The following is a 12037-nucleotide window of genomic DNA, read 5'->3' on the forward strand; positions in this document are numbered from 1 at the left end:
TGAGCAATTTTATGAGAAGCCCAAAAGGAAAGACACTTTAAACTCATTCAAATAATTTCAGAAAATCCTTTTCATAGATTATTGTTGACAAGTTTAATCTCAAGGGTCCAATTACCAAAATATATACTACTAAAGAACTAGCCTCCTCCTAGGGTCCCCATATCCAATGGTGAAAATGCCCTCTTCATAAAAGGAGATGATAGGTATTAGACACTAACTAGGAAAATCTGAGAAACCCCTAGAAAAGTCCGTTGTATTCTCTTTTAGTTAGGAAATGAAAGTCTGAGTAGTAGAGGAATGCTAATGGAGTTAACGAGCAGAATGCAGGGATAGAATCTCTGAAAGCACTCTTTTATATTCCACATTACCCTGTGAGAGGACCTGGGTAATGATAGTCCATCATGACTCTAGGCAAGCACAAAAGCAGTATGGTTATCCCAATGTCTGCACAAGGAGTCAGAATATCACCAAGTAAGCTGGTAACTATGCATGCAGATTTGCTTAAAACTATTCTCTACTCTTCCTTCTATCCAACGAGCTATGAAAGACAACAACTCTTGGGGAAACAGATGGGAAGTGCAGGGGAGGTAACCTGGGAGGTATACTCTCTTTATAGGATAAATTGGGCCTAATAGAACTCAGATTTTAATACCACATGCTTTCTGCCAAAATTCTATTATCCTATTACCAATGAAGTCACAAGCCAACATCTTGATTTTTATACACTTTTTCTTGCTTTTTAATTTTTTTGTCAATACTAATGTTTTGAACTCAGAGGTTCACACTTAGTAGACCAGTGCTCTACCACTTCAGCTACACTCCCAGCCCTGTTCTTTTGGATAGTTATTTTGGAGATAGAATCTTATAGAATGTTCCACCCAAGCTGGCCTCAAACCACAATCCTTCAGATCTCAGCCTCCTGAGTAGCTAAAATTACAGGTGTGAGCCATTTTTCGAAACAAATAATTTTAAATGAGAATGAGTAGAATACTTACAAAGAGATAAGAAAGAATATTAGAAATCGGTAGCAATAATAAGCTGGGTGGAAACCATAAATTAAAAAAAAAAACAGTAAAGTTATAAATCAGTCAAAGATCTCTCCCAGAAAGTATCAAGAACCAGTTAAGAGATGAGAAACCAAAAACAGAAACAGTTCAAGTAAATAACCTCACATTGCAACCAAAGCTTCTCGAAAAACAGGAGCAAAACAAAACAAGAGAGAATCAGTGAATTGGAGACTAAAAAACTATACATGGAATCAATGAAACAGAAAGCTGGTTCTTTGGAAGAAAAATTAATAAAATTGAAAGACCCCTAATAAGTTGACACAAAAAAGGAGGAGAGAAGAGATTTAAGTCAACAAAAATAGAGATGACAAAGGTAACACTATAACAAATATCAAAAAAGTCCAAAGATTATGAAGGACTACTTTCAAAACCTATGCTCAACTAAGATGGAAAACCTAGAATAAATTGATAATTACTAGAGCTATACAAGCTGCTTAAGCTTAACCAAGAAGATATAAACCACTTAAACAGACCCGGATTAAGCAATGAGATTGAGGAAGAAATAAAGCAAGGAAAAATCCAGGTCCTGATGGATTCATAGGTAAGTGTTATGTAATTCACAGCAAACACCTTTAAAGATGAACTAACTCCAATAATCTCTCTGATGAATATAGACATAAAACTCCTTAATAAAATACTAGCCAACAGATAGTCATAAAAAGTATGCACTATGATCAAACGGGTTTTATCCCAGAGATGTAAGACTGGTTTAATATATATAAATCAATAAATGTAATGGACATCAACAGTTCCAAAAAACAAGAATCACATGGTCATCTCAACAGATGCAGAACAATCCAGCATCTGTTCATGTTATAAGCTCTGGAGAAGCAAGGAACATAACTCAACATAATAAGGGCTATATATGACAGACCATCAGCCAACATCATACTAAACAGTGAAGAGCAAAATCATTCCTTTGAAATCAGTAATAAGGCAAAGATGTCCACTTTCTCCATTCCTTTTCAGTATAATTCCAGGACTCCTAGCCAATGCAGTAAGACAAGAGAAAGGCATGGAAGGGATTCACATAAAATGAAGAAATCAATCTATCCCTATTTGCAAAAGACATGATCTTATATCTTGAGAACCTAACCTCCTGGAGCTGGTCAATATTTTTGCCAAAGTAACAGAATTCAAAATCAATCCCATAAAAGCCTTTCTGTATATAAACAACTTGCAAGATGAGAGTGAAATCAGTAAAAACAATTCCATTTGTAATAGCCTCAAAATATAAAATATTTAGGAATTAAACCTAACCAAGGAAGCAAAAGACCTCTATAGTGAAGACTATAAAAATCTGAAGAAGATAAATTGTAATGCATATGCATTAAAAGTTTGTTTTATTTAATTTTGTGTAGATGTGTGAAGTCTTTTCACTTACCATTTAAACACCTGTTCCTTGAATATCGGGTTGACTGGTGAGCAGCACTGGTCGCTTCTGTAATATTGCTGTAACTGGGAAGTTAGTGCCCTCTTCATTGTGCTGAATCACCCGGTGGGCACCTATGTGGGCAGGAGCTGGTTAGCCTGTCCACTGGTGCCTTGTCTTCTGTTTGTCAAGACTAGGCTTCCTACTGGTTTTAATCTATAAGATATACTGGGAATCACAAACCTCTAATCACAAAAGAAGACGAAAGGCTTACTGTATTGGAGTAATTCAGAATTTGCTTTCTGTTCATATAAAAGTTCCTCAAATATCACACGCCACTCTGTGTGCTCATTGTCACTTTAAATTTCAATTATACCCTATTTTTGTCTTTCTAAATATCAGATGTATTATTGGTATAATTGTACACCGAAATAAGCCAAACAGTGTGTTACACTAACTGGATTCCTGCTTTTATGTAAGCAAAGGAAAGACAGAGTCAAATCCCAACATGAGCCTGTCTTTCTCCACTAGCCTGTTTCTATGAGTAGTGACCCAGGATTCAAGTTTTTGGGTATCAATCAAACTTTGCTTCCGATTACTCAAAGTAGTTAGAGCCTCCTAAACTAGTGACCTCATGCGATGGTCTTTCTGCCACTCCCAGATCTCTGTGGTTCTTCCTAACTGTAGTAAAGTACAATGGCAGGAACACTATATAGTTGAAAAGAAGGCAGGTCATTATAGTCTATGCATGTTGTAAAATAATGAGTCACCTCTACAGCAGTTTATACTGGACCCGACAGTACTCCATCATATAAACTTACAAATTTGCTAAGTGCTTTTTAGATTGCTTAAAATTTTTTCAAGATTTTAAAAGATGTATAAGGTTAAGTTTGCAAATATAATGGAAATACTATATGACTTTTGAAGTGATCAAATCCACTTTGGAATTTTAAAGAAAATATGTTGTAATGATGCTGTTGTAATATTTTGCTCTCTCTCTCTCTGCTTGTTTTCTATTTTAGCACATACATTATGGTGAATGTCCACAGCATTATAATTGCTTAGCCATTGAATGATAAATTGGTTACTGGAAATTGCAAGATTTGTGAAATTCTGCAGAATTCAATTTTCTATTTCCAATATCTGCTGAGGTTAAATAAAAATTTGAAGTAAGACAGGCCCAAAGAAACATAGGTCCCATAGTTTCCCTCATTTGCAATAACTAGTATGTCTGAGACAAGCAGAAACAGTCAGATAAGTTGATGTTAGGTGAAATGAACCCCAAGATAAGGACTCAAATGGTTTTTCTTTCTTGCTCTTATTTCTAACATATTTATTCTTTTTTTTGGGGGGGGGGGGTCCGGTCGTGGGGCCTGAACTCTGGGCCTGGGTGCTGTCCCTCAGCTCTTCAGCTCAAGGCTGGTGCTCTACCACTTGAGCCACAGAGCCACTTCCGGCTTTTTTCTTTTTGCTTATGTGGTGCTGAGGAATTGAACCCAGGGCCTCAGGCATGCAAGGCAAGCACTCTACCAACGAGCCAACTTCCCAGCCCATCTAACATATTTATAAGACGATTTCTTTGTTGCTTTGTATGTCCCTCCCCCACAGTATAACCCCTGTTTTCACTGTTTTCACAAAAGAGGAGGCAACAATGCTTGATAAGAAATCTACTCATTACCTTGCTCATGTAATTGTAACCCCTCTGTATAGTATTTTCACACTAAAAATAAATAAATAAATAAGAGATTTAAAAAATTTCAAGTCATTGATATAATAAAAAAATTTGAAGAAAGAAATTGAAGACAACATCAGGAAATGGAAAGACCTCCCATGTTCATGGATAGGTAGAATTTTTGTGAAAATTGCCACACTGCTAAAGGTGATCTACAAATTTACCCCAAACTTCATCAAAATCCCAATGACATGTTTCACTGAGATAGAGAAAACAATCCAAAAATTCATATGGAACAGTGAAAGACCTCAAATAGAGAACACAATTCTAGGACATAAAAGCAATGCTGGTAGTATCACAATCACAAGCTCTTTTACAGAAATATTTAAAAAATAATAACAAAACAGCTTGGTATGGGCATAAAAACAGGCCCAAAGATCGATAGAACAAACTAGAAAACTTAGAAATAAAGCCACACACACACACACACACACACACACACATACACACAGAGTTATTTGATATTTGACTAGGGAACCAAAGATATATGGTGGAAAAAATAGCTTCTTCAATAATTGGTGTTGGGAAAACTGGACATGGATAGGTAGAAAACTAAAATTGGATCCTGCTTTGTCGCCATATACTAATGTCAACTCAAAGTGGATGAAAGACCTCAATATCAGACATGAAACTTTGAAAATACTGTAAAATGGAGTACAAGAAAAATTAGAACTTCAATTAATCACACACAAAAAAGCCCAAATCGTGTTGTGGCTCAAGTGGTAAAGTGCTAACCATGAGAAAAAGGAGGTCAGGAACAGAACCAAAACTCAAGCCCCAGGACCATCAAAAAACCAAAACACACACACACACATACACACACACACACACACACACACACACACAAAAAAAAAAAAAAAAAAACCTGAGATGAGAAATACAAAAGAAAAAGGATATGAAGAGAACCTTGATAATACAGTCTGACATTTCAAGAAAATAGAAATATAATTGTCTCTTTACTTATGATTAAGTCTTGAAAAACCCCATCTTAAGTTGAAAATACCATAAACTGCAAAGTCATTTAATGTGGCTAATGAACAAAATCTCATAGCTTAGCAGCACATCAGTCTCCTCTTGTGATCACATGGCTCTTCAGCTGCTGTTTCATGCTGCTTTGTCTAACCTGTCAAGAGAGTAGCATACTATATAACTAACGCTCGCCAAGAAAAAGATCCAAACCTTAAAATACAATTTCTACTATTCAAAATTGCTTTTGCACCAAGGTAATATAGAAGAAACATCCTACGGGACTGGGAAGGTGGCTCATTGGTAGAGCGCTTGCCTTGCATGCCTAAGGCCCGGGGTTCGATTCCTCAGCACCACATAAGCAAAAAGAAAAAAGCCGGAAGTGGTGCCATGGCTCAAGTGGTAGAGCGCTAGCCTTGAGCTGAAGAGCTGAGGGACAGCGCCCAGGCCCAGAGTTCAGGCCCCATGACTGGACCCAAAAAAAAAAAAAAAGAAAAGAAAGAAACATCCTGCATCAAACCATCATTATAGGTCAGAGACTTCCTGCATAAATATTCCTCATAAACACAGATAAAATTAGAATTAATTAGTGGGATCTAGTCATATAGATTATACACAAATTCATTATATACAAATTTATTATAAACAAATTATAAACAAATTCATTTGGCATGATTATAGGATACAAAAATCAATATACAAAAACAATTGTAATTCTAAATGCTAGGAATAAAATGTCCAAAATTCAAATCCTAGCCATCAACTCAGGAGAAATGAAAACTAATGTCCACACAAAAGCTTATGCATGAATATGGAAGCAGGATTATCCATAAAAAGCTCAACTGGAAATAATTCAAATTCCCATCTGCTATGTGAGCAAATGTGGCATGCTCATATAAAATAGCATTATTTACCATAAAAAGAAACAAACTAAAGCCAGGCATAAGTGGTTCACATATGTAATCTTAGCTACTCAGAGGCTGAACTATGAGGAGCAAGGCGTTGGAAGGCAGCTGGAGTAGGAAAGTTCCAATTAACCACCAAGAAGTGGAGTCGTGACACAAGTGGTAGAGCGCAAGCAAAAAAGCTAAAATATAGCACCTAGGCCCTGAGTTGAAGGCCCAGCACCCACACCAAATAATACATGATACAATATTGGTTCTTTCTGGCATTTAGTCTCCTTTTTAAATGCAAAGATATAATCTAGCCTGAAAATCCATTCAAGGCCTCTTTGACTCCAGAGACAACCCACAATTTTAAGTATCTCCATCAGAGACTGTCCAATCTGAAAGTTTCTACCTCATAACCCATATAGAGATTGTATTCAATTTACTTTCATGCTCCTTCTAGTGTGACTCAATCAGTAATTTTCCATACAGAAATTACCTGAGCTATGGGGATGTAATTTGGTGGTAGAGAAGTGTGCTTAGCATGTACAACACCCTGGATTCATCCCAATAAAAACCTCAAATGACTCCTCTTCCTCATTCTCCTCACCCATTCAAAATACCCAATCCCATTCTCTTACCAAAGCAAGAATTCTCTGAAAACTAACAGAGCTTGAGGCAGCAACACAAACTTGCCAATAGCTACAAAGTAATTTCTCTGCAGTGTGTAACAACTTTTTTTAACTTTTATTCAAAATTAATGCTTGAGACAAAGAGTAGTTTCATTTTTAAGTATATATTTAAATGTCTTCTTAGGCATTTAACTTTTACCCCACTCATAAAATAGGGATGTAGATTTAGAATACATGTTCTTAGAGAATCTTGTAGGATTATTGGGATGATAAATAGGCTGTAACTGATTTCCAATAATAGCATCATAGATATTGAGTTTTTATATATCGTTGCTAATCCTCATGGATGATTTCACGTAATCTTGGCAATAATATTGATTTTTTGAAATTTTTATTGTCAAGGTGATATATGGAGGGGTAATGGTTACATACATAAGGTAGTGAGTACATTTCTTGTCAAGCTTGTTACTCCTTCCCTCGTTTTTTCCCCACTTTCCCTCCCCCCAAGTTGTACAGTTCATTTCCAACATAATGTCTTATATCACTGTTGCATTGGCTCGCTCTTTGTCCTTTGTCCTTTGTGTTGTTCCCCTTCCCTTCCCTAATTCAGATAAATGTATACCACAATACAAATCAAATACAGTGACAACAGAGGATAAACCATAGGAAAAAGAAAAAAGAAATCACATAGTACATTAAAAACAACAACAAAGAAAAACCCCTTGTTTCCATGTCTTGGAATTCATTTCACTTAGCATCTAATATTGATACTTTTAATATCATCATCCTTGATGTATAAGTGAAGAAACTGAAGTTTGGAAAGATGTAAGTGGGCGTGTAAACAATTTTCATTATTCTGTATTAAGGATAAATTAAATTGAATTAATGAACTCAATCCTTAATATAGAAGCGGTTGGGGCAGCAGCCAGTGGCTCAGGCCTGCAATCCTAGTTATTTGGGAGGCTGAGATATGATCATCAAGGTACAAAGCTAGTTTGGGCAGGAAAGTCTGTGAGACTTATCTCCAATATAACCACCAAAATAAAATGAAAAGAACTGTGTTTCTTCAGGGGTTAGAGCACCAGTCTTCAGCAAATAAAGCTCAAAGACAGCACCCAGGATCAGGTTTCAAGCCCCAGGCACCTAAGAAGGGAGTGGGGAGGAGAGAAGGAAGAAAAGAAAGAAGAGGAAAAAAGACCCAGAGAGACTTAGACTCACTAGGTGGAGACTCCAATTTCAAGACTGAAAGAAGTCTCTGTTCACGTTGACCTGACAGCTCGCGACTTCCCTAAAGAGAGGTTTAGGCCTGAGAGGGTTGGACAGAGGTGTGGGGAAAGGTTTAGAGCCTGACCTTCTCTCGGGAGGCGGGAGCATAGTGGGCGTGCCCTCACGCCTGAAGCCGAGCCGTAAAGAACGCCGTGTGTCCGCCGTAAAGCGACGCCGCACGGCAGCTTTGCTTGGCGGTGGCCGCAGTGAGGGAGGCTGCTTGCTGGTGGCTTCGGCGGTACACACGTGTTGCCGCCGGCGGGCCGGGCCGCGATTCTCCCTCACGGAAGGACCGTGTGACAGCGTAGATTTCGGGTCGTTAGCCGATGGAGCTTGCTGGGGGGCATGGAGGGGACGCCGGGGGAAGCGTCCGCGGGGTGGCCGAGGGGGCGCGGCGCGGCCGCGGGTCTGACGGGGAGGGAGCCTGGGGGGCAGCGGGGAGGCCGGAGGCCGGCGCGGGAGCGGAGGGGAGTGGGCCGGCGGCGGGGGGCCGAACCGAGGCGGCCGAGGAGTTCAGCGTGGATCTAGCGGTTGTGAAGCAAGAAGTTATGGACTGGCCGGACAGCCAGTGGGTCAAGCAGGAGGTGGAGGATGAGAAACCAGGGGCACTGGCGGTGAAGCACGAGGGGGAGAGCAGTTTTGTGGCGAAAGAAGAGACAATGGAAGAACCGGAGGTCAAGGAAGAGAAAGTGCCGGTGAAGGACGAGGTCATGGGCTGGGCAGACGTGAAGGAGGAGACCTTGGAGGTGAAGCGGGAGGAGACGTTGGCGGCTCCGAACATAAAGCAGGAGCAGCTGGGGGATGCGGTGCACCTAACGGAAGAGGAGGACTTCCCGAAGAGAGAAGTGATGGATGATGCGAAAGTAAAAGTGGAGCCTCATCTGAATCTGCCAGTGGGCTGCAAGCGGAAGCTGGCCATGGCCAGGTAGGGCAGGGAGAACACCGAGGGGGGGGGGGGGAATGAGTGGAGGGAGCCAACTGCAGGAGATGGAGTAATGAAAAGTCCACCCACGCCGAGGACCCGCTGGAGTCTTGATTGGAACCTAGGAGAGGTGGGGAAAGGTGGAAGGTAACTGGAGATAACAAAATGGAGTGAAGAAATATGTGAAGTGGTTCTGTTCAAGGGGTCAAGGTAGAAACGGAAAAGTCTAGGGTACAGAAGACCTGTGGAACCAGACTTCACTAACTTGTATGCTCATGACTCAGTATTCTTGTGAAAAAGCACAGAGATGAGGAAACGTTCATAAAAACCAACCACGAGCAAGTGGTTTGAGTTAAAATTAAACAAAATTCACTTCAACTATTGCACTTAGTTTAATTTTCTGAGTGTGTGATCCTGTAGTAACATCGACGATTGATTTGTGGGCAGATTCTTAGGAATATTACTGTCTAGAACATGTTAAACCAAATCGTTTTGTTATCAGTATCCCAAGGTCGCAGAAGAGCAGTTGGGGACATATGGTGGATAATAATGCATTTCTAAAGTATTTTGATGCCCATGGTAGGTTAGGTGTGGAATTCAAAAAGGGGAAAAGATGCTACTGCTATTTTATAGTTTGTTTAGATCCTATGCTCTTTTCTGAAGTTAAGTATGTGCTCTTGTAATCATGTATCGCTGACAATCTTATAAATGTAGTCAGATTGTTTCACACAATGTCTATCAGTTGCTTTACATACTTTATTCACTATGACTATCTCAGTAAATTACAAAAAGTAATTGAATCAGCATCCCAAGTTTGTAAACAGACAAGTAGAATTAATATTTCTTAATTTATCAAGTTACTTGTGGGCTTTTATAGGTGTGAAACTTGTGGTACAGAAGAAGCAAAGTACAGATGTCCACGTTGTATGCGATATTCCTGCAGGTATATATGTAACTTCCCACCTTATGACTTAATATCTATACCCTACTTACTTCAAAATATAAAGTACTTCTTTGTTTCTTCAGTTTGTCCTGTGTAAAGAAACACAAAGCAGAACTGATGTGTAATGGAGTTCGGGATAAGACTGCTTATGTTTCAATACAGCAGTTTACTGAAATGAATCTCCTGAGTGGTAAGCCATTTTATATACAGATAAATGCATTTTGGACAGTAGTATATGTCACTTGCTTATTTGTCTGTTCTGAAATTTATAGATTACCGATTTTTGGAAGATGTAGCAAGAACAGCAGACCATATTTCTAGAGATGTTTTCTTGAAGAGACCAACAAGCAATAAGCATGTAAGTATTTTTTGGAATAACTTCCATTAGAATCTCTTAAAATCAATTAGATTCTCTGTTATTGTTCATTTAACAAATATGCTAAGTGGTCACCATGTTCTAGGGCTAGTTATTAGTCATTCAAAAGTGACCAAAACAGGGCTGGAAATGTGGTGTAGTGGTAAGGTGTTTGCTTAGCATGCATGAAGCCCTGGGTTCGATTCCTCAGTACCACATACACAAAGAATGCTGGAAGGGGTCTTGTGGCTCAAGCGGTATAGTGTTAGCCTTGAGCAAAAGAAGCTCAGGGACAGTGCCCAGGCCCTGAGTTCAAGCCCTAGGACTGGCCAAGAAAAAAAAAAAAAAAGACCAAAACAAAGTCTTAAGTTTCATGGAGTTTGATTTGTACTGTGAGAGAGACAGAGGTGTTTAGAAGAATAAATGTAAGTTCAACTAAAGCGTATATAGAAAGCCAAGAATGTGCTGGACAGTATGAGAATAGATATGGTGTCTGCTATGAGGAGGTTTAGGATATTCTTTTAATTTAGTGGTCAGAAGAAGCTTCTTTGAGATCATCTCAGTGATCAGAAACAGTCCCTTGAACATTTGGAGAACTTCAAGGTAGAGAGAAAAGTAAAAAGTGAAGACCTGAGTTAGGAACAAGGTTGGTGTGTTTACAAATAAATTAGGGCAGAGTGACAAGCATAGCAAGTGACAAGCATAGCAAGAGAATGTTGATCTTGAAATGAGAGAAAACAGTAAAAAGTTTTATGTCTTTTAAGTAAACATAAACCACAGGAGAGTTTTAACTGTGTTTACTTTTTAAGGCAAACTTTTGCTGTTTTGTCCACGTTAGGAAGGCAAGAGTGGAAAATTAGAAACAAGGAGAACAGTTGAAAAGCTACTGTATGCTATAATCCCTGTAAAAGATGAATATGACTTGGGTCTGCTGTTAGATATAATTGGAAAGTGGGCTGGATGTGTTGGTTCATGTTTGTAATCCCAGGTACTTGGAAGGTGGAACTTTGTTTGACTGAAGCTGTGGCTCAAGTCTTACAGTTCTCGAGGCACCAAATTCAAGCCCCAAGTTTGCAAAGAACGAAGTGGGGGGAGAAGGAGAAGTAGAAGAAAAAGAAGAAGGAGGGAAAGGGGAAAGGAGAGAAGAATTGGAAAGTGATTAGATTTTAGTTTTGTAGGCAAAGCCTAATATACTCTTATATACTTAATTCTCAACTCTTAATCCCATTTTCATTCTTTAAGAATTTTGCTAAACTTACATGCTTGAAATATTTTATAATTAGAATTATTCTAGTTGTAAAGATTCTTCAGTATTGTGATTAAGTCACATCAGAATTATGTTCGCTTTTCAGAGACCATTTCATTGTTGGAGTTTCAGAATTTGACACCCTTTGAACACTGTATTTTATACCTGTTATACATCAAAAGAATTATCATGTGTCAGCTTTTAATTTTCTTGAGGTTAAGTACCCTTAAGCATAATTAAAATTCTAACTAAAGAGAAATTATATTTTAATTTTATTGTAAAATGTCTTGTTCAGCATGTGAACAAGACATAAAAATGGAAATGTAGTATAATGCTTAATTATGTATTTAATGTCTATGTAACTACCACTGAGGTCTAGAATGAGAACATTTCCATGTCACAGGAATTCCTTCTGATCCTTTTTTGTGCCTGGCTGATTCTTATTTGTCTAGGTTTTTGTCTTAGGACTTGGTATCATGGTTTTTCAATTCTGTGTTCATGGACCTAGGATTTTCAACAATAACAAAAAAAAAATTGAAAATTTGTACTCTCTGTTCCTTCTGCATCATCTCAGACCTTCCAACTGGGAATTTTTTTTAAGGATGTCTTTATTATTTGGAGGAGACTGATAGTAGACAACTCTTAGATT

At 38.6% G+C, this 12037-nt stretch overlaps 1 protein-coding gene across 1 annotated transcript in view; it reads left to right on the forward strand.

The window, feature by feature from the left end:
- The first annotated feature begins 8248 nt into the window (after positions 1–8248).
- Positions 8249–12037, forward strand: part of Znhit6 (zinc finger HIT-type containing 6) — a 47748-nt gene continuing 43959 nt past the window's right edge. The window contains exons 1-4 of the mRNA XM_042685249.1: positions 8249–8847; positions 9722–9787; positions 9871–9977; positions 10060–10145. Of these exons, the coding sequence (XP_042541183.1) occupies positions 8249–8847; positions 9722–9787; positions 9871–9977; positions 10060–10145 (858 nt within the window). The remainder of the gene's footprint in view (positions 8848–9721; positions 9788–9870; positions 9978–10059; positions 10146–12037) is intronic.

Source organism: Dipodomys spectabilis, unplaced genomic scaffold (assembly GCF_019054845.1).
Source record: "Dipodomys spectabilis isolate Male_0828 unplaced genomic scaffold, ASM1905484v1 ptg000002l, whole genome shotgun sequence".
NCBI lineage: Eukaryota > Metazoa > Chordata > Mammalia > Rodentia > Heteromyidae > Dipodomys > Dipodomys spectabilis.